General features: G+C 43.4%; 1 protein-coding gene across 2 annotated transcripts in view; it reads right to left on the reverse strand.

The window, feature by feature from the left end:
* Positions 1 to 1,302: 1,302 nt before the first annotated feature.
* AQP9 (aquaporin 9) overlaps positions 1,303 to 25,935 on the reverse strand; it is a 42,376-nt gene continuing 17,743 nt past the window's right edge. Inside the window, exons 2-6 of one of the 2 annotated variants that reach the window (XM_001500349.5) lie at positions 19,953 to 20,079; positions 15,206 to 15,343; positions 13,651 to 13,769; positions 7,896 to 8,113; positions 1,303 to 3,243 (exon numbers count right to left, since the gene is read on the reverse strand). In XM_001500349.5, coding sequence (XP_001500399.1) covers positions 3,069 to 3,243; positions 7,896 to 8,113; positions 13,651 to 13,769; positions 15,206 to 15,343; positions 19,953 to 20,079 — 777 coding nt within the window. In that variant the 3' untranslated portion in view covers positions 1,303 to 3,068. The remainder of the gene's footprint in view (positions 3,244 to 7,895; positions 8,114 to 13,650; positions 13,770 to 15,205; positions 15,344 to 19,952; positions 20,080 to 25,935) is intronic. The other variant, XM_023616714.2, reaches the window with a different exon arrangement.

The following is a 25,935-nucleotide window of genomic DNA, read 5'->3' on the forward strand; positions in this document are numbered from 1 at the left end:
AGTTGTAATTCTTTTTCCACGACGATATTTTCAGGTGCTAACATAACTTTAAAAAAGACGTGTGTAAGCAATTTAAAGAAAATAATTTATGTCTTCAGCATCAGATTTTTAAATGTGAAATTTTTACTCATTTATCCTGTTCAGTAGCTGAATATTTACTCTGGCTCTTGCTGCTTAGAAGAGTCCTACAACCTTTGACCTGCTCTGAGACCTCAACTGGCTGGGGAATCACAGAGAAATTCTATTTTTGGCATTAAAATAAAAGCTTCTACTAAGTTTTAGGATTGACAAGGAAGAAAGGAGAGGGGGGATGTTGCAAGTCTAGCTTCTAAGGATCTATTTAACAAATAGGTGAGTTGGCTCTCTCTAACTGACTTCTTATACAGATCATTCAGCCTGACAGAACTTCCTTTGATAAGAACCAGACACAAGCAAACCCACTGACAAACTGGGGGAGGGGAGGACTTGAGCGTGAGCACCGGGAACAAGAGGACTTTTTTTTTCCAATTTAAAAAACCTTCCTGGGGTTGATTTCCTTAAATGTACATTTCCTCTTCCTAATCCTAGTCATTAATCACCAAATAGTGTTTAATGAGCACCTGCATGGATCATAGACTTGAACCAATGTGAAAACTCAAATTTGGGGTTGCCTCTACCTCTGATAATTATAAGCCACCCCCAGGGTCTGTTCCCGACTTGTTTGGCATCTCTGTTGTTGGCAGAACTTGAATCAGGGCACTGGATTTCAACATCTTCTCTTACTCCTCTCCTCACCTTTTCTCGATCCTAGGGTCTCTCAGCCTCTGCGTTATTGACATTTTATGCTGAATAATTCTATGTTTCTGGGGAGCTGTCTTGTGAATTGTAGGATGTTTAGCAGCATCCCAGACTTCTACCCACTAGATGCTGGTAACACTCCCCCCCCAGTTGTGACAGCCAAAAATGTCTCCAGACATTGCCAAATGTCCCCTTGCAAGGGGAGTGGGTGGAAGTGGGAAGGGAACAAATCTGCCCACTTTTGAGAACCACTGGTCTCTAATCTGTGAGGATTCTCAAGATGAGAATCCCATCAGGAATTATCTGGCCACCGCAAGAAGTAGTTCTCAAAGAAACCTTAGACCCAAGCAATTTAACCAAGTCAATGTTCTCAACCCCGGCTACACATTAGACTCACTGAGATAGCTACAAATGACCAACTGGGGGTGAGTATTTTTTAAAACCTCCCCTGGAGATCTCAGTTTGTAGACAGGATAGACAACCTCTGAACTAAGTGTTCTTAGCAGTCTTAGTATTTATACAAACTTTAAAAAAAAAACCCAATTTTATTGTAAATAGGAAATATCCAGGTAGTTTCAGAGCAAGAAAAAAATTGCATATGTTGGTAGATTACAGAACATAAGCCACTGGAAACATGTCATATGTGCTTTTTGCTGTTCTGTTACCATCAAAAAGCAGTTGGGAAACTGAATGCCTCTGGGAATGCTGGGCTTTGTAACAGTTTGGCTGGAGGTGCATCACTCGATGTAGAGGAGTTCCTCTGGTGTTTGTAGCTCACAGAGATGCTTTTGACCAAAGTGATATCCATCAGAGAACTTCACAGGCAAGAGGTTGGCCAAGAGGAAAGTCCTCAAATGGAATGTTTGGGATTGGCAGGGAAGGGAGGTCAAGGCTTGGCAAGACCAAAGGTGGGCTAGGAAGGGAGGCCTCGTGGTAATATTTTTCAGCAGATGAAAAATATGATCAAATCACTCCCTCTTTCCTTTGTTAGCGCTTCAGTAACAGCAGGAGTAACTCCAGACAGTGAAGGTCTTTATATCTTAGGATCCAGGAGAATTAGGTTTAGAAGGTATGTATGTTCTGGCAGCTGCCAATCCCACTTCGTCTGGACAGCCAGGAAGGGCTGGCCAAGATTCTCATCAGTTATTGATCTTCTGGAAGGTGTAGGATGCATTAGACGATGTTCAACTTTCCATGTGACCTTAGGCCACTCACTTAATTTCCTTGAGATTTTGGTGTTTTTATCTGAAAAATGGGCAGCATGGTATTGACCTCACACAGTCACTATGAGGATTAAGTTAGATAATGCGTGTGAAAGTGCATTGTGGATTATAAAGCCCAACAGGTATATTATCTTTCCAGGGACTTTCTATCCTGAAGATTACACTAGTCCAGGAGCCAGTGGCTTTCAGTTTTGGCTTCTAGGAGGTGTATAGAATAATGGATGAGTGTAGCCGTTGACTTAAGTTGTGAAAAGTCTGTGCTCAAGTGGGCAAGTAGGAAAATACATTTGAGCTAAAAATACAGAGTGATGTATTTTTCATGACGGAGGTTATGATTACATTTTAGGTTATTATATACTAAAGACCAAGAAATTCATTGATGCCCTCTAAAGTGCAAAGAGCAAGAGATTAGTCTGATAAATGGTTTCCATTAAAAAAAATTCCATTTGGTTTCCGAAATTTATCTTGTCTCCTGGGGTTTCTGAGTGCCACAGTGTCCTCCTCCTGAGCTGCATTCTACTGCTTTTTACATCCCTAGGTCTGTAGAATATCAATATTTATGCAAATACAGAGGCACAACATAACTAGAGAGCTAACCCACTATGTCCCTATTCGTGGATATGTAACTGAAATCACTGTTTTGTCTTTTAGTTTAGTTTTGGTTGATAGAATGTAATCTTTGTGGGTGTTGAATAAAAGGCTTTTGGTGATGTTGTTTCATACAGGTAATGCAGCTGAGACCATCCAAATAAGTCCATGGTCAAGGTTCCAAGTTATTAGTGCTCGCTTAGTAATAAGGACTCCCATCAAAGGATGAAATAAACAGGGCAGGAGAGAAGGTTGTTTCAGGGGACAGGCAGTCAGTACTATTCTGGGGGACGCTGGTAGAGAAGAGGTCAGTGTTTTCAAATCTTCACTCAGATGCTTTTCCAAATAGGTGTCCCACATGGTTAGCAGAGAAAATTGGGCAAATCCACCCCAGTCTTATGAAAACACAGACACCTGGATGCCATCTTCCTGAAGAGAACACCTGCTCAGCCAGTTGCAAACCCAGAACAGAGCACACTCCTACATTATCACATTAAGTTCATATTTCTCTGGTCTGCCCTCAGATTGTTCTGCCTCGAAGTCTGAGTCAGGGTCTGGGTGGTGGATTTCAATGACAAGAACATAGATGAGGCCCCCAATGGAGGCACCAACCAGAGGGCCCACTACAGGAATCCACCAGAAGTAATTTCCAGCCCTGCAATCAAACAAGAAATCAGTGATACACCACTTCGCCTTCCTCCTGGTATTACTGCTAGTTATTCACTATCCAGCTCGTCTTTCTCATGCTCATGGCCCCCTTTTAACCCAGCAAGAGCTAAATCTAAGGGCACTCACTGTAGCTTGGTAACCATCATCCTAGATTTTCCGGTATACTTGATTTCAGATGATCTATTCCATTGTCATATTAGTACTTGTGAGAGAATATGTCCCATTTATTTTCCTTTCGGAAAATCTAGTCTCTGAACCCAAGGTCAAAATTGAGGACATCTAGGGAAAGTTCAGGTCGAATATTCAGGAATTGCCTTTCCCTCATCCCGAAATAATGAGTCCTGGGGATTATGAATGAAAAGGAGATGTGAAGAGATTCTCAGACATCATTGGTCTATAAGGGCAATCACAAAATAAACAACCAAGAGATGTTTGTCAATGAATGAATGAATTAAAAAACTCAAAGGTGGTTATAAAATTACTTACTAAATATAATTTAACTCGGTGCTTATTTTTTGAGGTTATGGTTTAAAGTTACTTGCTGATAAGGCTTTTGTGCCATGATTCTCTCTCCCCTCCAGAAATCCTCAGTGTCAGCACGTCATATTAAAGGTATAATTCCAGGAGAAAGCAAGTGCCCTTGTGAATTGTCACCAATCTTTTTCTGGAGACAGGAAATCTATTTAAAGAACTCTAAAGACAGGACCATGAATGCTCAGAAGCAAGCAAAACTATGCAATATATTGTTTAAGGCTATGTAAATTTGAGATAAAACTTTAAAAGCAGGAGAATGATGAAAAAAAATTCGGGATATTGTGGAGGAGGCAGAGGAAGCAGGAGGAGCACAGATACGTGAGGATTTCAAAGTGTTCTAGTCGGGGGAAGGAGTCATGGCTGTTCTTCTCATCGTTACGCTTAATAACTACACATATGGTCCATGAGGGCTTTTGTTTGTATCAAATTTTGATTAGAAAGGATAATAAAGGAAATAAGCACAAAACAAGAGGCCTGTCCTAGAATTCATGAGACCTAGTTCTAATCTCGGGACTGTCTAGAAGGTCTTTGAGCAAGGGTCCCCTTCTCTGAGCTTCCTTCTGCCGTCTGCACGGTGGTCCCTTCCACCTGGATCACCCAAGCACTGTCTTAGGACATCAATCTTAGACCACAAATGCAGGCCCCAGGGAAGAGCGCTGAGGTTGAGCACAGCAGCCACCAGATGTCACTCTTACTGCATGGGAGAGGGGTCGCTGCACTCTGCTGTTCTCACAGCACCCTTTCCCACACCCCCACATCCAGATGGACTTTTCCATAAGAGGCATATGGCCTTTAAAAAAGAACTAGGAGACTTCCCTTCAGCGAAATACATGAAGCAAATATAAGCCACTTTATTTGGCTCATCATTTCCTTTCTTCCATCACTGCTTTATGGCAAATCTTCCACTGTCATTTAACAGATTAGGGTCCAAGATGTCTGCCAGCACACATGTCCTCCTTTCACTGGCCAGCCTTTCCTCCTTCTGTCAGAGCTGAATGCTTTGTGCCAGAATCATGTCATAAATGGAGGAGCTCAGGTGTGGTTCCCTGCCTGGCTCAGTCTAAGGTGTACACAGGGTCATTTGCACGCTATGATTTGGGGGCTGCCAGGAAAATGTCTGTGTTCATTGCTTAGGGTGCTGTCATCAGGGATTCATTCCTTTGGGTAAACTATTTAAAAAATTAACGACACCCCTGAGATCTTTTATCCATTCAGTCACTAACACCTTAATGTGCATCGGTGGAGAGAACTTGCAAGGGAAGCATCCTATATTTAACGGAAAAGCAAGAGTCAGCCAGGGTCCGTTGACTTGCCCTCCTCAGAGCCTCTGGTGCCCACTCCCCCCGTCATCCTCACTGCTTGCTGTACAGAGGCAACTGAGGATCCAAGAATAAGGCAGCCTTGATTTTAGCTGAGATCTTGGGTGTGATCCAAGCCAGCACAACTCCTGAGATCCTTACCTTGGGTAGCGAAACCTGAAAGGATGGGACACTCTAGGGACACTTATCTCTCAAAAGTTTTCTTGGGAACTTTCTGGGTGAGGATTACCAGCCAGCCTAGCTCTTATATAACTGGTTCCTGCCCCTTCTACTCTCTCCTTTTTGACCCACTTTATATAATGATGTCAGATTAGTTTTCGTAAGTTGAGGATCTAAAAATGTCACATTTCTGCCCTAAATCCTTTGCTGTTCTTCATAGCCTATGGAATAGGGAGCATCAAAACCCCAAAATTTTCATTCTGGGAGTCTAGGACCTCTATGATCTAACAGTTGCCCTTTCCAAGCTTCTTCATGCACCCTTCCAGCTAGACTGAAGCACTCGCTATTTTAACAATCTGCCTTTGTTTTAACCTCTCTATCCCCTGTTTAAGGATGTCCAAATGCTATAAAATGGCCCTACTTCCACCTCCATCACTCCTAAATCTGGAGCTGCAAATCTCCTCTCAATTCCTGGAGTTAATCAGACAGATTTCTTTAATGGCACTTGACAGCTTCAACCTTGTGTAGAAACCTGTGTTAACTCCTTTGAAATAAAACTTAAATAAAACAGTGAAGGGTAGCGATTGGGTCATATCATCTTTAGCACAGGGCCTTGAAGAAGAGATCACGTAGCTGCATGGATGAATGAATGAAAGCGTGAAGGGAGAAGACTCCAATGCTAACAAGGGACGTGGAGCTCAGAGTTTGGCATTAGGTAACCCCAGCATTCTCCCACAGACATGGTCTCTTACTATATACTTAAGGAAACAAAGAGAGAATAAGCAAGAACTCTGTTTTAGAACCACCACGATAAGCTCAAAGGGAGGCCAGATCACCTTGGGGGGGGGGGTGCATCTTTGTTCTAGGGGTCTGTGTAAAGCTAACAGAGGTGAGCTGGTGGTGGAGGCAGTGGTCTCCTAGAGTGAAACTAAGGAAGATGGGATTAAAGGAAACTCATGGGCTAATTCTGGCCTCTGGGAATAAGGAGATCTTTTGGACATATGTTTTAGATTCTCCATTGGAAGACCACAAAGCATCCTTCTCAGTTGGGGATATTTTGTTCAATCTTTTCACATTCTCCATGCACTCTTAAAATTTTTGGCCAAATAATTCTTTGTTGTGGGGATCTGTCCTGGGCACCTTAGGATGCTTAGCAGTATCCTAGTAACAACTTCCACCTCCACCCTTCCCAATGTGACAACCAAAGATGCCTCCAGGCAAACGTCCCTAGGGGCAAAATTGCCTGTAGTTGAGAACCTCTGCTCTAGGAAATTCCATGTAATGTTAGTTTCTTAAAGGTAGGGAATGTTGCTTGGTCCTCTTTGTATCCTCATCTCCTAGGACCTGTCTGGCATACAGCACTTATCCATCCATTCTTTGATTCAGTAACTTTTATTGGGACTTCCTGTACGCCAGGCCCTATTCTAGTCACTGTGGCTACAAGAGTGAAAAGCTGTCAAGGTCCCCATCGTCGTGATCCTTACAGTCTAGGGTTCTCAGTGCTTATCTGTGGTGGTCATCTGAGTGGTGTCAGTTATTTTAATAGCTTGCTTTTTGTACTGGTGAAGGCAAGGCAAACTCTCTCTTAAATAAGTCATCACGTGTGTCTGACTATATGTACAGGTCAGCATTTAGGGACACTCAAGTCTTTTGTTCTCACAGCAGACATTAAAATTTGCTCACCTGTGTTTTTTCTACTTCTCTTTCTCCACGTTAGAAACTTGTTTCCTGATAAACCACAGTGAGTTCCTTTCCGTGGAGAGATGCATGAGTGGATGGGACGGACTGCTGGGACTTTATGAGGAGAATGTGGGGAGGAATTAATGGGAAAAGTTTGTCCTGGGAGCTTGGTACCAAGTTGGCATATTTCCTCAACACATTCTGAGGAGAAAAGCATGGGGTCTTTCCATTTCCTGTGCACAGACTCTCATTTGTATCTGTCCTGCCGGGAATTTCTTACTCATACCTCTAGACCCGACTTAGCTCTCACTTCTTCCGTGGTGCTTCTCCAGCTCCCCCAGGCAGAGCTAGCCACTCCCTTATCTGTGTTCCCTCAGCACTTTGTTTTAGAGGTTGCTAGATCACTTATTACATTGCTCAAAGCTAGTGTCTTAGCTGATTTTGAAATTTCCTTGCCTAGTACAGTGACCATAGCATAAATAGTGTTCAATGAAGATCTGTTGAATAATGAAAGAATGAATGAAGCATCGCTAGCCTGGTTGACTAGAAAAAGCCCTGTAGTTGTATCAGATGTAAATTCCAGTCCTGACTTTGTCACAAGTGAATCTGTCGACAAATTATACAACCAAAATATTCACGTAAAACCATATAACAACTGAGGAACTATTATTGTTATATAGGACAGGCCTATCTCTTTTGAGTTTATCTAGAGGCTCTCTCACTGTCTCCCTGTGTCTGTGTCTATCTTTCTATCTCTTCGTCTTTCTCTGTCTCGCGTATACACACCCCAAATCACCAATCGCCAGTGAAACATTTCACACTTATGACCAGAGTATGTGCTTCACCTCCACCATCCCACTTGAGCTTTCCTGGATCTCCAAGTCAAAGCACAGCTCTCCTCGATAAGATGCGCCTGAATATTTCCCTCCCCACCGTTGTTACTTACGTGAAGACCTCAAACCCCCATCCTGCCAAAGCAGTGAAAAATCTGGGACCCAGGTCTCGAGCTGGGTTCATGGCACAGCCACTGTTCAGTCCCAAAGAGCAAGATATGACAATAATCAGGAGGCCGATGACAATGGGCTCTAGGCCTCTGGGGACTCCCAAGTTTCTGGAGTCAAAAATGGCAAAGACAATCATGAGGAGGAACATGGTGGCCACTACCTGAGGAGGGAGAAAATGTGCAAGGGGGTTAGCTTGTAGTCTGCCCACTCACCCACCTCAGATTCACCCCCTCTTGTTAAAACAAACCTAGTAATAACTAACATACTCTGGGTGAAGACACTATGCCAGGCACTCTTCTTGTCACAGCAATCCTAGACGTGGTGCTAATATCATCCTCCTTTTCAGATTAATTATCTGCCCACGGTCACACACTTAGTCAGTGGCAGACAGGTGCGGACCCAGAGGGTTCAGCTCTGGAGGCTGTTACCTTGACCACACTGTTCTGCTAAGCTAATACCCAGCTAAATAGAAGGGCACGCTGAACAAATGGACAAAGGGGCTCATTCAAAATGGCAAGAAAAACAATGTCAGATATCAATAGATAATCGGGCAAAGGAAACGAACGGAAAATTCATAAAAGAAAAATAGAATTAAGAAACAAATAAGTGGGAAAAATGGATTTGCAATGAGAAAATGCAAACAATACCAAATGTTAGGGAAATGATATCAGTTCTCTCAGGCTTTTCTAGTAGAACTAAACACATACCGCACTTTCTAAATTTCTAAAGGAAATTCAGCAGTAATTTAGCAATATGCATTTTAAAAACCCCATAAAGTTATTTGTTCAGTTTGACCCAGCTGGATATTTGAGAACCATTCCATGGAAATAATCTAAAATATGGAAAAATCATAAAACAAACACATTCACTTATGAATTATTTATAGAACTGAAGATCTGGAAGCCACCTAAGTACATGTCAATAGGGAAATGGCTAAATTATGGGGTGCCTATTTTATAGGTTGTTATAGGGCCATTAAAACAATAAATATAAAAGCTATGGGGCCACATTTAAAAATACTTATGATATTAAGAAAAAATATACATGCATTATATTTTACATTCAAGAACACTTATAAAAGAAAAAGTGCAAGAGAATCTACACACAATGATAACAGGTATTCTGAAGCGGTGGGTTATAGCTGGTGTTTTCCCCACTTTCTATTTTCTAAACTTGCCAAACTATTATTTTACTTTAACAGCTAAATGATAGCTACTATTCCCTGAACACTTACTATGTACCAGGTACTTCATATGATTTTTCTCATTAGGACTTCGTAACAATTCATAAGATAAGTCCTATTATTATTGTCCGTTTACAGGTCGGGAAACCAGAGTAGAAGGAGGTTAAGAAACTTGCCCAAGGACACACAGCCTTTACGCAGAAGAATCAGAATGAGAACCAGGCAACTTTAGCATTTTATCTGCTTTCCAAAATAATAAGATGAAAAGAATTTGTATTCAAAGAGATATGTGGTCGCAAGAGCTCTGTTCTCTGAAAAGCCTTCCGCGCCCTCCCAGGCAGGGTGGAAGCTTCCTCCTCTGGGCTTCCATTGCCTTTGGACTTTCCTTCTATCACAGCTGTTATTACTCTGCAAGAGGGTGGTCTGCTTATTTGTCAGATTGAGCACCAGATGCTAAACTCCTAGGAGAAGGAACAGCATGGAGTTTACCCAGCTCAGCAGGGATCAATAAATATTTATTGATTGAAAGAATGATTGTTTATTAGTTAAATTATGGAATAAGCTTGGACCATATTTAGAGCAAAACAATTTAGTAGTCTTGAGATAAGATGGCCTAGAAATATGGCCATGGTGGCCAAGAGTGCTGTTGGGTGTCCACTGACTGATCATTGGCACTTTCTGGAACTCTCCTCAAGGCCTAATGAATACAGAGCTTGCAGGGCTTGCTAATGGTTGAGCACCAGCATCTTCTAACAATTGTTTTCTCTACTTAGCTATACATAATAACTGGCTTAAAACCACAGTCCTTAGAGAAATGGGAAGCCCACTTTGAGACAAGCACACAGTGAAGAAAACTGAGGAGATGATATGTGGATGAACATCAGGCAAGATATGTAAACCCTCAGTGAGGCTGAACCTCCACTGACCAGAAGACCGAGCAATTTCCTTGTGACCAAGACACCCGGTGAAATGTCTTGAGGATAGGAATTGGGAAAACACATAAAATTCTATGAGATTCCATTAGAAGAACAAAGTTGGGAGGAAGAGAGAAAGGGAGAAAGAGAAGGAGGAAGAAAAGGCCTGCTAATGGCAGAAAAAAGACCATTTGTTGACTGACCACTATTCGCCAGGGATTTTATTGCCATGGTGTATTACTCAGGTATTATTGATGCCATTTATCAGAAGACTAAACTGATGCTTCAGAAGGTTCTGAGTAACTTGTGCAAGGGCAAAAGCGTGGGGACGAGTCAAGGCTGGGACGAGTCTCCTAGAAGACTGCAGAATTCCAAGAGAGGCTCGCACCACTCTCCTGACCTTGGAGTGACCTTGTGTCAGAGATGTCCTGGCGCCCGCTAATTCTCTGGAGGAAAGAAAGGAGGAGAGCATTGCTCCAGGACTCAGCGGAGAGGGCCTCTCTCTGGGGGAAAGCACACAGGGCTGGAGTCTTCATGCGCCCCTCACATTCTCCAAACAGCCCAAGAGTATAGGGAGGTGACTGTGGATCCAAATCACAAGGAACAAAGTCATAGTCTTTTTCTCCAAGGTTTGAGAGAGAAAGTCATTCTTTCTCTCTTAGCTCCAATGGAAAGGACCTGAATTCTCATGAGAAATCACTAAAGATCCTTTAAGAGCTCTTGGCTCCAATCCTATCTTCTTCATTATAAGATAAATTGGGTTTGAATTGAATGGAAAACAGGATCCTTGAGTAACCCTGTAATTCTTACTCATCCTGAAAGCCCATTCTGAGGCACCCGCTGGGGCCCTAATTGACTCAGTAAATACCCAGCTAATTGCTCTAGTCAATGTGTGCACTCACGGCTTAACAGGTACCACCTTCTCTGTCCTTCTAAACCTGCCTAGGAGAATAGACTCCTGGCACTTTGAAGCTAGAAAGAATCACCTGGTCGATCTCTCTTTCTCTCTCTCTCTCTCTCTCAGTAGAGACTGATGCCCACAGAGGTAAGGGACCCGTACCATCTTGCCTTCAGTGATCTCTTCCCCCTCCTCCTAGTCTTCCCTCCTCACCTCTTTTTCTGTGTTGCTGTCCAAGTTTATGAAACAACTGCCCTCCTGCCTCCTTTCTTCAGTTGGTACCAGTTTTTCCTAGTTTCCAACTGGCTAATCTAGTCTCCAAGCTGGAAAGGATCTTAAAGGTGACATATCCCTCACTGCCCGCCATCTGGTGTTAGAATCTCCTCAAGAATCTCCCCATTCCCACTTTCTACCCCTAGAGGTCACCCAGACAAGCCTCCAAACCTCTAGCAACTATTGTCTTGGGTCAATAGGGTCTATATTTAGCCCAACCCCAATTGCTAGAAAAGCCTTTCTTTTATTGAATGTAACTTTATCTCACCATAATTTCACTTGTTTATGGACTCATCCATTCACTGAATAAATATTTATTGAGTACCTATTATGTACCAGGCATTGTACTTCCACCAAGTCTCTATGGGGGGTATACACACCAAGTCTAACCTCTTTTGTGCTTGGTAGCCCTTCAAATCTCTGAAAGCTGCTATCCTATCCTATCCATCCATCCCCCCCACTGCCTTACACACCTTCTCTAGAGCAAACACCCCCATTCTCCTCACTGCTGTGTGACGTCATTACCTTTTCGGTTCCTCTCCTTTGGTTGCATGCTCCCTTGAAGTGTGACATTTGGAAATGAGTCTAATACTCCCAGGACAGAGTAGAGGAAGACCCTCAACTACTTCATTTGAATACTGTGCTTCTATTATTGCATCTTATGATAACATTCCTTTATCTGGCAGCTACATCTCTCTGTATCTTTTCCACTGAAACTTTTCCTATCATTCTAGCTCTGTTCCTAATCACTAATGTGACCCCTACAGTCCTCTTTCCTATCTAATTATATTCAGTTTTCATTGTTCCTTTTGTTCTTATATGATCATTTTGATCTTCAACTAGATTCTAAATTCCTGGGCAGATACCGTTTACATGGCATTTTCTTCATATTATTCACTTTATCCTTACAAGTAATCTGATAAGTGCTAGCATTATCCCCAATTCGCAACTGAAAAGCCTGAAACCCGAAAATTCCAGTAATTTGCTGAAGTTACACAGGGAGCTGTGGGCAGAACTCTTATTTTAATTCATGCACTCAGACTCCAAACCTTGGATCTTCACAACTCACATTTACTTGTCCCTCAAGTTCCAGACACAGGGCTGAGCACATAGTGAGAGCTCTATGAAGATTTTTTGCCTATTTGGCTTATGGATCAAAGTGGAAAGGAAAAAGCTGAGGGCATGAAGACATAGTTTTTTCATCTGTCCGTTGAATGGAGCTGTGCAGAGTTGGCAAACTGGAAGATCTATTTAATACACATGCCCACTCTAACCTGCCCCATTGTGTACGTCCTGATCACAAGAGAAGAACTTAGAGTTGCTGGAGAAGATGTCCTTCCTTCCTCCCTTCCTCCCTCCCTCCCTTCCTCCCTTCCTCCCTTCCTTCCTCCCTTCCTCCCTTCCTTCCTCCCTCCCTTCCTTTATTCCTCTACTCTAACTGAGCAGTCTTCCTGGGACACAGTAAGGGAGGGAGAGTCTGTTGGGTTGCCAATGTTGATCCTGCCACAAAGTGACCAGAACAGTTGTACTACTGGCTCCACTACCGATGCTTAGATGCAGTTTGTTTAAACATCGATAAGGCAGAGATACTTCTGTCTACCTTGAGAGTCTGGATAAACCTATGCTCATGGAGAGAGACACAGAGGATCCGCGATACCCTGGGCTCAACTACCACACTTCACCATCCTTGAATCGAGACCAAGATGTCTTTTCTTGTGGCCTCCACATTTAGATAATGCACACAAAAATACAATAATAGTGAGGCAAACTCCATTTGCCCCTGGGGTTGAAATGTCCAGTCATCCACTCTCTTCTGGACCTCAACTGATGTAAAACAAGTGTTAAAAAAGAGACAACAGGCCCCAAATGGGGTCACTTGTGCTAAGCCTGAGACTTACTACCCAACCTAACTGCAGTTTCAGCCTCTCTCAGGAATGCAATCTTAGCCAGTCAGTCTGGAATTACCTGGTCAGCTCTCGTGAGGCAATCTGCCTGGTAGACCCCTATTGCCCTCAAAGGAAGGTGCCTGAAACAATTCGCTCTTTGCTAGCAATTTCCTTGTCCCACCTCCTTCAACCTATATAAACTTTCCGTTTTGTACAGCTCTTTGGAGCTCCTTTCTATTTGCTAGCTAGGATGCTGCCCAGTTCATGAATTGTTGAATAAAGCCAATAAGACCTTTAAAATTTACTCAATTGAATTTTTTTTTTAACATAAGCGTATGTATTGAAGAGGAAGCAGAAAACTGTCTTAGTGGTGTCAACTCCAGCAAAGGCAAAATTTGTCAAGAAAGCTTGGGTTGTGCCTTGTGATCTCTGATTTTGGAAACACAGCCTTTTCTTTCTGAGAGATCCATAATGCTCCTATGTGTTCCTCTGTTAGATTACATTTTTTCACCAAAGTTAGGTCTTTGTTGAATGTACACTTACTTGGTCTGCAAATGCATTCGCCAGAGACAAATATGGAGCTGGGTACGTTGCAAAAATGTGTGCTGTTGCATTTTCTCCCACGATGAGCAGTTTTCCACCAGCAAAGGACATGAGTCCATCTATGGAAGACAGAGCTCTGGCATGTTAGTGTACTCTGGCAGGGGCGAGGGATGCCTGTGCCAGGTCTTGTCCTAAAGAACTACTGTCAAGCACTCAGGTTCAGTGTGGCAGATCCATATCGTTTACCTCTCTTTGCTTCATAGTATGGCAGTTTTAGGGAAGCCTAGAGAAATCCCAGGATGGAGGGTCAAGGATAGAAAACCCTGGGTGCCCTTGATGGTTCACTCCAAACTTGAGCCAAATCCTTAGCCAGTGAGTCCTGAGAGCCAATCTTCTTCTGGGGGAATTCTTGGAATTTTCAAGATCGACTCAAAGCCTAAGTGGAGCTTGGGCTTACTCTAGGCAGAATTCATAATTCCCAGAGGGTTCTCGGTAACCCCTAACACCAGTCCAGAATTTGAGGGTGTTGTGGTACAGTGCAGGGGCCCTTGGAGCAAGGAGGACAGCAGTCCCCCCCACACAACCAGTGTCAACCCCGGGTCTCTCCTGCCACAGCAACTGGCTCTCTGAGTTTCTGGTCTGGTCTTGAATTTCCCTGTAGTCTTCTTAGACTCTAATTCTGAGAAAGACACTGGGAAGAGGCCTCTTTCCACAATGTATTTTTCTAAGGCTTGGCTCATAGATTCTAGTTTCTAAGGGCTTCAGTTTGAGAAGTCATAGTGTATTAAGACTTACCTTGGGTTAGACAGAAGGAAATACCTTAACAGTGGATTTCATAGAACTCCAAGACATTTTAGTTTGAAGGACCTTGGAAATCGTTTAGTTCAATTCCCTCGTTTTCCAGAGGAATCATCTAGTTCAATTCCCTCATTTTCCAGGAGAATCATCTAGCTCAATTCTCTCATTTTCCAGAGGAGGAGGACCACACAGCTACTTATTTAGTTCACACAGAACTAAAGTCTGGGTCTTCGATTGTCGAGACTGTGTTTTCCCCCGAGGACTGCTGCAGAATGGAAGCCCTGGCTGTCGGACAGAGGGGGAAGATGTTCCCCACACAGCCCTTTTCTCTGCTCTGCCTCTTCCTTCAAAGACTGTGTTCCAGATTCCTACTCTAAATACTCCCTCATCATATCCTTTGCTACCAGTTAAAGCCTCCTCTCTCAGCCAAGTCAGAGAAAGTCATGGAGAAGCCACTGGCCTAAGCTTATTTTGTGTATGTTCACACTGTAGTGCTGGTTGGGCCTAAAGATAGACTTCCTTTAAGTTCTTCCCCTGTTCCCTATTTAAGCTGGGAGCATTTTCATGAAGAGGCTTCATGAATTTGCCCTAATGATAATGTTGGCCCCATTATTTAGAACCTAGAACTGTTAGAACTGCCTGTTAATTGTAAAATGCTTCCTGTTCTTGCTTTATCTCACTTTTTCCTACCAAGTAATTCTGACTGCCAAATTCTGCCCAGCTCTGCCTAACCTCTGGACTCAGGGGCCCTACTCACCATAGTAAATGCCAAAGAGGGTTGCGGCCCCCGCAAAGGCCCCCAAGAACTGGGCTCCCATGTAAAAAGGCAATTTGAACCATTTCATCCGTCCAAAAAGACACATTGCAAAAGTCACGGCCGGGTTGATGTGGCCACCTGTGAGGAAGATGAGATGATTAGGAGTGTCGGAGGGCAGGCCAGGGAGAAGTATTATGAAGAAGCCTTATCTGGAGACCTCGGCAGAACTCAGAGAACTGTAGGTGAGGAGACAGAGGCTTGGGTATGTGTGTGCCTGAGTGGGGAGGGAGGAAGGACTAATAATCTTCATGGCATCATTAGACACTGTTTAGGAAGCTTAGCCTGCTGAAAGGCGAGTCTTTACAGAAAGGAATTTGTACTCAAGTGGCTCATTTTCTATCTATCTATCACCTATCTGTCACCTATCATCTATCATGATCATCTATCTACTGAGTTTTATCTATCTATAAAGCAGCAACCCCAAAGAGATTGATGTAAACTGTTAATTTCAATATATATTTTAAAAAGTCACTAGCCATTCCTTGGTCCATGGCCAGAGGATATAAAAACAATCTTTAAGGGGAAATGCCCCTTGGTCGGTGGGCTGTGCCTCTCACTGGGGTAAGTGGCTCCGTTTATCTGAGGTGATCACAGTGTCTGAGTAGATTCCCCACATTTCCTCTGCATAAACAATGTATGGCTCTCACATCCAGAGATACAGCAACACTTCTGTCACCCCAGCCTAATCTAGAGAAATCAGCCTCCTTGATTCCCATGTACCCACAAGATCAGTTAGAGAGTTTGCTCTGTGGTAGATCAGTAATATCCCCAGCTGGCTTTGCCAGGAACAACAACATCTATTGAACACCTGCCAGATGCTGTCATAGGGGCATTACATGCACTTGATCCTTGTAAGAACCCAGTGAGATGGGTACTGCTCCAGTTAACTGTGAGGAAACTGAGGCACAGAAGTAAAGTAACTTTCTTAAGGCCATATGGTTAATAAGTGGTAGAACTAGGATTCCAGTCCAGGTTAACCTGAACTTTGGTGCCTATGTTTTTTATGTTATACCACTTCCAGAACTTCTTCACCAAGTCTATCAAGGCTTCTTCGCCTTAGTGGGCAGGAAATAAAAAGAATTTCAAAAACTATCTTTGAGCATATGGGCTCACTTCCTATGGATGAAGGATGTTCACTTAAAGAGTACAGATGACATTTTGTGTGGAGGGAGAATTACAGTCACTGTCAATGCGACCACATTGAAATGTGGACCTTTGGGTTATGGAAATCAAAAGAAGAGTGATGATGATGATGATGATGATGATGATGATGATGATTCCTCTCCATTTGACCCTCCACAGAACCTATCAGTGAACCTGTTTTTGGAAGCTCTCCCCCTGTGAAGAAAGAGATGCTTTTCTCAAATTTCCAAGCCAAAGTGGGCTTGCAGTGAGGAGGGGTTCTGGCTGCAGGCAAAACCACGAGTCTTTTCTTCATGTGCCCTTGCCACTCGGGCTAATATGAGCAAGAAAATTCCAACGTATCAAAGTATAGATGACTTCCTGAAGTCTTACAAACACTTAAACTGTTTTGTTTTACTTTTAAATCCAAGACAGCCACAATTCTGGAGACTAGCAGGAGTACAGCTTACTAGGAAAGCTGGAAACAGGGGTTAGGAGATGGGAGCACGCACGGTGGTGGAAAGTTCCTGAAGCCAGCTCTGTTCCTATTGTCCCAGAGGCTGGTTGGAGAGTAGCCACCACCGAACCAGCCTAGAGGGACCCATTAGGAAAGGACGAGAGGACATAAGAAATCACCTCCAATCAAAGATACCACTCCTTCTATGAGTTTGCCAATCAAAGAGTTATTTCTTTAGCAAGCTCCTCTTCCAAAATAAAACTTCCCGTAGACAGCTTTATGCTTTTTAGCCCCTCATAAGCACCCTGAGGCAGGAACTCTTCTTCATCTTGCTGCAAGGCACTTCACACGTGTTCAAGATATGAATGTTGAAGAAATAAGAGGTCTGTATTCCGAGGGCTCAGACTACAAAGATCTACAGAGAGGGAAAGTTGTTTGGGGGTCAGAGAGGGTGTGTCTGGGAGGGTGCCCTGCAAAGCAGTGAGGAAAACTCTCCTTGCAGAGGTGAATGGTCGCTCCGGCTTAGTGGAAGGAAAAGGCAGAGCAGTGTAGCGGAAAGAACACGAGTGCTGGAGTCAGAGTGGGGCACTCCACCCTTGCCTTGGATCAGCCAAGGTTTTTGTGAAAATCAGCTTATTTATTTACACAAAGAGCCCGGGGTTGCAGCTGGAGACCAGGAGGCCTGAGATGAAAGTCTTATGTGAGCAGGGTGAACTCCTTCAAGGTTCTATTCTAGACAAGTCCCCTCCTGCCCGCTACCCACAGACAATTCTGTGATGGAAATAAACTTGGGAATTTGCCATTAAGCAAAGCTATTTTGCTTTTCCAGTGAATTTATATTACTTATAAAACACTACATCAAAAACAACCACGGTAGTCTAGGTACGAGTAGGCACTGTAAACACTTCGTGGGGGACGCCGCATAATTAGGGCGCTGTGGGTTCTGACTGGCGGATTGGCTGGCCAGACCACTGGCATGTTCCCAACGGAGCAGGATGCAGGAACTTCCTGGCAGTCAGGTCACGTCTTATAGATCAAAACCACAGGGCAGCTGGCCTTACCAGTCTGCGACCACAAAATGGGATCCCATTTATGTTTCAGCCCAATGTACACTGGTTGTTTTTGGAATCCTCAAAGTGGGCCTCATATGTGCCCATCAACCAGTATGTTAGCTGTAGCCACCACTGAGAAAGTCACCTCCCACTCACAATCTCTCTCTCCTGTTCCTGTGGCTGCTGAAGCCAATACTGACATTGGCGTGGATGTCATCAGTGGGCCGTTGTGTTGTCTTGCCCTGTTCCCAAAGCCACCAGTCCTCAGGAAGCTGGAACAGCGCTAGGTTCCAAACAGAGCTGGCAAGACCAGTTCCCTTTCCAGCCCAATGCTGCCTTTTATCAGTCAGGCTCAGAAACAGCTCTACTTGTATTTTGGGGTCTCAGCCTCTTGTAAACAATTTCATCAGCTCCTGACTCTCACTCGGAAACAAGCTCTAGTGAAAACAGCCCCATTAGTTCTGGGCACCCCTCTGAGCACAGGGGCTTAACCCCAGTCCAGGCCAGATGGGAAGACTCCACGCCACCCCTCTAGCTACATCGGTAGGGCCAGGGACCAATTTATCTTAAGTAAATATTTGACAATGTTCAATTTAGGGCATGATGCTGGCAAAACACTCCAAAACCAGCAAAAAATCTCCAGCTAAAAAAATAGCTGAGAATAGGCCCACATTTGTATTGCACGGTTTGTGGTAACCACACTTGTGTGAATGTAGTGGGAGCATGTAGGGGGTGGCAGAGGAGTATGGTGGGTGCTTGTTCTAATCCAGGACTGTGTTCTGTGTGTCAGGTCTGCGCTGTAATAACGCCTTGGTACAGTCGGGTGGTCCCCTGGTTATTCTTGTGCCTTAGGAAGGCAGTACTATGCTGGGATCACAGCAAAGGCTCGACAAGAGTTTGAACAGAAACAGTGCTCATGCCAAACAAATCAGGGAGTACACAGGAATCTGTAACCCAGCCTGCCCCTGGATCTGTCTGACTGTGATATGGAAAAGGTGCCAGCCAGCAAACGACCGTTGCAGGTGCCCAGCCCAAGGAGGCTCCCAGGGAGTCTGAGCAATCATTCTTCAGGGCTCCAATGACAGCATTTGTCACCAGGCCAGCTAGGTTAACTGCAGGATCCTCTGGCAGGACCATTCTGCCCAAAAGTCCTGCCTGGAATACCCTTCTCATAAGAGACCTTTTGAAATATCGTGTAATAAAGGGGACATGAGCTTTGCTGTCACATAGGCCTGGGTCAAATCTTTGCTCTGCCTCTTTACCAGCTGTGGGACTTCCAGCAATTTATTTAATTCCTCATAGCTCCAGTTTTCTCTGTAGAACGGAGACAATAACGCCTGCCTCCAAGCGCTGCGGGAGAGGAGAGAGGAGATGAAGTCGGTAGAGCACCAGCACAGTGTCCAGCATCACCAAGAGTCCTGCCTGAGTGTTCGGAGCACCCAGACCAGGTTGCTGAAAGATTCCGAGTGCCTTTGGGAACTGGATCATTTCCACATCAGCTTCCTCCTAAGTTCCCAGACTGCATTAAACACCATCATTTCATTTTGCTTCTCAGAACCTTGAGAGAGGCTTCTAATCAGCCTACCTCTCAGGGCAGAATTAGATCAAGACTTCCGGATCAGACCTGTGTGCCCATGAAAGCACCAGCCATTGTGCAATGACCTAGACTCTCTGATAGCGGTGGCTCCAGGTCCAGGGACTTGCCTCTGTTGGAGTGATCTTCACTGGGCTGTTCAGAGTATCTGGGAAACAGTTTCTAAGCATGGGGTAGAGCAAGTAAAAGATCATTTTGACGTGAAGAATATGATGCACTGGTCAGATTTAGGAATCAGTCAGTTCTGAGTTCTAACTGCCATCTCTGTCTCTTGCTAAATGTCGCCTTTGCACAAGTCACTATTTGCTGCCCATTGCAATTTATCATCTATCAAAACAGAATCAAATAGATATTCTTGCAAGATTGTTGAGATCTAAATAAATTAAGGAATGTAAAGCGTGCAGCACTGTTCTAGCACATTGGAATGAGTTAGTAGTCGCTATTATTATTTCTATTACTTACCAGAGACACCTCCAGTCACATAAATGGCCATTGCAACGGCCGTTGCAAATCCAACATTGATAGTGACAATTCCTCCAAAATGTCCTCGACTGAGGATAGCTTGGGCAACAGAGCCACATCCAAGGACCTAGAATGAGAAGAAACTCAACAGGTAAGTGGCAATGGCCACTGTCAAAGATAATGGAAAGTCGCAATAACAAGACATGTTTTTTAACCAAACTCATGGATTGGGCTGCCTCAAGCTTCATACAAATCAAATTATAATGATCCACCTATGTGCAGATAGCAAAATGGTGGTCCCAAGACTGCATTTGGCTTACAGATGAGTTTTGCTGGGCCTGCACAGTGTTAAAATTTTGCCTGCATTTGTAAATTGGGTAATGCCACACAATGATCCAGGTTTCTGGCTTTATTTTAAATTAACTTTTTTACTTTGAGATAGTTGTAGATTCACAAGAGGTTATAAGAAGTGGCACAGAAAGATCCCATGTGCCTTTTACCCATTGGTTTCTTTAAATCAATCAGAAAATCTGGCAACCCTCAGGAAAATAACTTCCTGGAGCAAAGTAGCAGTTGGCTGCTCCCTTTGAGCAGAGTGTGTGCTCTCCCAAATGGCTCACTTCGCTTCACTTCACTCATTTAGGTCTCCTTTCTGGGCCCTATAGGAATTTGGGGTTGAGATCCCTGCTCTAGAAGTTCCCAGTATAAGCCAGATCAGGCTCAAAAATAATCACATGTACATCCAACAAGTGGAAAGACCATTCGTACCATGTGCAAGGCCATTAGAAAGAGTGTGTGTTGTGTAAGAAAACAAAAGAAACTGTCGGGGGATAGAGTTGGCAATGAAGCCCTCCTAATCCCCATGTTTTTTCTTTCTAATGAGACCGTAGTTTCCTAAAGAGCGGAAGCTGCCAAACTTACTGCTTCTTGCATTTCTTAGGGCACTAAGCACAATGCTGTGAGCACTCTGCACCGCTGTACAACGCAGGTGAAGTATGATAGTGAGTCATCCACAATCTGCAGCTGCTAGAGGATCTTTTGGAGAATAGAATCAGTGTTCAGAAAGGTTTGGAATAAATACATTATGGTCCATTCCCTCAACAGAATACTATGCAGCCATAAAATAGAATGAGGAAGATCTGTGTGTACCAAAGTAGAAAGATCCCCAAGGTATATTATTAAATTAAAAAAAAGATGCAACGCAGTGTTACAGCACACTGCCAATTGTATTAAAAACACATTATATATATTTCTTTTCATATACATGGTCTATTACCATGAATGCGCAAACGGCAGGAAGTGGGGTTGGATCTTAGAGGGGGAAACTACATGGCCAGGACAGGAGTCGGAAGAAAACTTTTCATTGTATATTCTTTTTTTTCTGTTTTTTAACCATGTGTCTTAGTCCATTTGGGCTGCTATAACAAAATACGACAGACTGGGTAGCTCATAAATAACAGAGACTTATTTCTCATGGTTCTGGAGGCTAGAAGTCCAAGATAGTGCCAGCCTGGTCAGGGGAGGGCCCTCTTCCGGGTTGCAGACTTCTCTCTGTGTTCTCATGTGGTGGAAGGGTGAGCTAGCTCTCTGGGACTTCTTTTATGGGGGCACCAGTGTCATTCGTGAGGGCTCTGCTCTCATGACCTAATCACCTCCCACAGGCCCCACCTCCTAATACCATCACCCTGAGCATTAGATTTTTAACAAGTGAATTTGGGGAGGGCACAAACATTCAGACCATGTATTTCCTAATTGTTAAAAAGTGGGTCCTATATATTCATTGAACAACCAATTAAAACCATTTAATCATGATCCATTAAAGAACATCTGGTGAAGCAGGGTTATTGGGAAAGATGGAACAGTGCAGACAAGTTTCGTAGGAAAATAACAAGACACCATGTTAATGACCATCAGCTCATGCTGTGGGTTACAGAGCTCGTGTGGTCCTGGAGGACTAAGTCCTGGACTGTAGGATCGTTACATCATTGCTCTTTATGTATCCAATTGGCCAAACTTTTTCTAAAATAGAGAGTCCAGTTTGGGTGTCATCACTAAAGAGCAACCAACTTGAGGGAGGGCTCAGCACCAAGTGATGAATATTATTGAAGGACGTACGAGGAAAGTTTTCAGAGACAAATATATCTAAGAAAAAAGAGATAAAGAACGTGAACACTTCTTTTCAGGAAGGTAATAACCACCTACGGTGTTTCTTCCCACAAGGATGAAACTGGAAGTTTGAGACTGTAATATGAGAGCTTGCACATAAACAGTTTCCTGGTAGTGATGAATTAATTCTAAATAGCTCTCCCGGGGGGCGCATTTGTGAGGTCTTCCAGAGAAGTATAATTTACAAACAAGGGATGTTTAATACATATAGAATGACTTTGGTTTACTCCTTCCTGAAGACAGAGAATTACCTAGATGATCTTTTAACATCCTTCCAGTCCCCAGTTCTGGGATATATTGACTTGCCTTAGTTCTAACTACTAGACAGCAGGGAGAAGTAGGCGGGCTTGACATCTCGAGGGAAGTGCTACGCATCCCGCGCACATGGCTGTCTTTGACTTTCATCACAGCCTTGCCTCCAGACTCTACATTGAATGCTAAACAAAGTTGCAGGAGGAACACATTCCCTTTTCCCTTTTCAAAATAATCCCCTGGGTTCATGGCATAGCCTACCAACTTCACCTAGACTTGACATTATTTTCTCTAGAATCCCTATCTACTATAATAACTGTCAGAATTAAAACCACATTGGTGTCTTTCTTTCTTTTTGATTTAAAGCCACTTAAATGCCCTGGGCACAACTTGCAAGCTAACTAGCATTTAGGTAGCATCTTCTGGAAAGAACTAAAAAATACTACCGACAGCGGGATGACCTGATTTAGACAACTGAGGGGTTAGAAGAAATGCATTCAGACGCGGGCCAGCCCCGAGCTATGACTGCTTTCCGAATGAGCATCTTCTCTCTTTTGTGGTCTGATGTGCATGATGCACTTGTGCTAGTCCAGAGAGGGCGTGAAAACTTTAAAGGGCCTGAGTGGACCTGGGGAGGCCTCTGTCCTGTCAAATTTCACTATGATTGATACTCTCCTCTTCCACCCTAGATGCTGAAATTGCTTTTTTCGTTCTTTTCTTAGAAGCATGTACCTTCATTGCTTCTATTGCCATCTAGTGGGGCACTTAGTCACAGATGTCATTGAACTGTTTCCGTATCTATGCCTAGTTTTCCCAATTTTATAAGAAGATACTCAAGATCATGTATTAAACTTCTTTGTCTCTGTAGTAGCGTCTAGTATATTGGAGGTAATTAAATAACCAGATCCCAGGTGCTGCTTCCAGGAATGACTGGTGTCTGTGTAAATGAACACTTCACTTTTCAGTCTCAGCTTGTTCATCTATTGAAGGGGAGTAAAAACACCTGCGAGGCTGTTTCATAAGACTGTTCAGAAAAGGTTCAGATGGGGTAACATTAGTGAAGGCACTATTTAAACAACAAAGGGCAATAATAAGTACAACTATTATTGCTTTTAGTATAAACTCAAAAGGGAAACTCCAATTCAGGGTGAATAAGTTAAGACAAAGGGACTCATGATCTTAACCACTAAATCAATGTCTGGCAATAAAAACAGGGGAGAAAACACATCTATGACAGATTTTAGAAATAGTTGCCGTTTCATTCCTGGATCAAATGGATCACAATTTGCAGAGAGGGGGGAGTGGGAAACTGAAAGACCTTCAGGTTGTTTTGTCTTTCTCCAAAGAAGAGTCATTTCATCGCTGGCGAGGTTTTAGTGCTTTTGGTGGGAAAGCAATGCTAGCAAAGAGGAGAGAGTAAACAACTGTGTTTATTATCAGGTTCCACGCATGTCAGGAGCAAGAGTAAGAATTTCGATGGAAAAGAAAGAAAGACATTTAAAAGGCTGAATTCCTACAAAAGATAAATTGGTGAGTGAGGTATCCGCAAGTCATTCCCAATCACCCAGGCCAAACATTCTGGAATCGTTTGGTATTCCTTCCATTTCTCTCTCTTGGCCACTCATAGCCAAGCACACCCAAATCTCACTGAGCCTTCTTCTGCAGCCTCCAACCAGTATCCCCACCTCCAGTGTCTCCCCCTCTGGTGTCTCCCATGCCAGATGAAGCACGACTTATATGCTGCCCCTCTGTTGCTCAGGAAGTGCCAGCACAAACTCCTCAATGTGGTACGCGGGGTTCTCCAGTGCCTTGTCTCAAGAGCTCCTGCCACTTCCTGCCTTATATTCTTCAGCATAAATCTTCTGCATCAGCCAGGCTAGCATCCTAATCACTTTGAGTCCTCTGAGCTCACGACACTCATTCCCACCTCTGCACACCTACTCATGCTGTACCTTCCAGCAGAATGTCCTTTGCCTGCACCTTCCCCAACCAAACCCAATCTATTCTTAACACTGAGCTCAAATCCTACCTTTCCCGTAGGACTTTCTCTGACAACTTAAGCCCTCAGAGGCCTCTTCTTCTTCTTCTACCATGTCTTTACAATGTCATTTCATTATATTCCACCTTGCCTTGTGGCACCCTCACCAAAACTATAATGTCCACCAGAGCAACTCACGCTTCTTTACATTCCATGCTCAAACAATATATGATGGAAGATATTAAAATATCTAAACACAAGTGGGAAAAAAACCCTGTACAAATGCCTTTTCAAGAGAAAAAGTAAATTTGGGGGTAGGATGTGAAAAGTGGCAGGTGTAATTTCTAAGAAGTATCAGTTGGGACAGCTGGGAAGTTCCCAGCTGAGCCATGACCCTTATGATAAGCTGATTACTAGACACAATAATCACAATATAAACACAATAATAAAACCTAATGTGATAAAGTGATTATCATGAACTGAAATGCTGGGGATGGGGACAAAGAACAGCAAACCCACAGATTTTATTTCATTTGACCCTTCTCAAATCTCTTGCACATCTATTATCTCCTTTAAGCGCAAATCAAGCTATTCCCAGCATAGTACATGGTGTGTAACAGACACTCAATAAATATTTGTTCAGTGAGTATGTAAAAACCGAGCCCTTCCAGAAAAGCAGTAGTTAATGAAAGTTAGGACTTCCTTAGTAAAATGTTTGCAAATGCATGCAACCTGGGGTCAAGGGTCACCCGGGAACCTTGCAATTATTGCAAGGGCCCTGTAATTTTTTGGGTGCATCAAACATTGTCCAAAGAAGGAAAAAGTAACATGTCTTGTATCTCTCTTTTATGGCTCAGTATTTTCAGAATTAATGGACATTAAAACAACAGTTTCTATTCTAAGGAGATCTTGAAACTTTTTGAAGTTGAAAGGAGTTCACTGGGACACTGTCATGGACTTTGGAATAAAGGCTGTATGAGATGTTTACTGCCTTCACTCTTCTGTTTCAGGTAGTGGGAATAAAGGAATACAAATACCAGCTCCCGTCTCTTTGGTGTGAGATTTGTGCCAGGTTCCATGGTAAGAGCCTTACCTGTAATACTTCATCATTATCCCATTATTAACTTATGATCACCCTGGGAGGGAAGTATTATTGTCTCCGTTTTATGGATAAGGAAATGAGGCTGAGAAAGGCCAAGCAATTTGCCCAATGTAACGTAATAAAAATAAAGGAGACAGAGCCAGGATTTGACTTCAGGTCTGTCTTGTCAGAGGCCTGTGCTCTTAACCATTATACATCAGATGGGGCAAGAAGTCATCAGAAGCAACCAATGCCCCCAAGAATTCATAGAAATATTCAGGGAGCACACTAGGGTTTCACAGGGTGTGTGTGGGACAGGGGCACCAGTTTTCCTATCTGCATACTGAAAGCGAAGGGCTGTCTGGGAATGCTGAAGGACTTGGAGAGCTCAGACAGCAGCCGGCTGTTACCAATCTACCTATAACAGGCCTCACTGAAAACCAGATACATCAGTCCGAGGAGAAAGGACTGAAGATGAAGCTCATTTGGGAGCCTCTTTGTGGGTC

This window comes from Equus caballus, chromosome 1 (genome assembly GCF_041296265.1).
Source record: "Equus caballus isolate H_3958 breed thoroughbred chromosome 1, TB-T2T, whole genome shotgun sequence".
In the NCBI taxonomy this organism is placed as follows: Eukaryota; Metazoa; Chordata; class Mammalia; order Perissodactyla; family Equidae; genus Equus; species Equus caballus.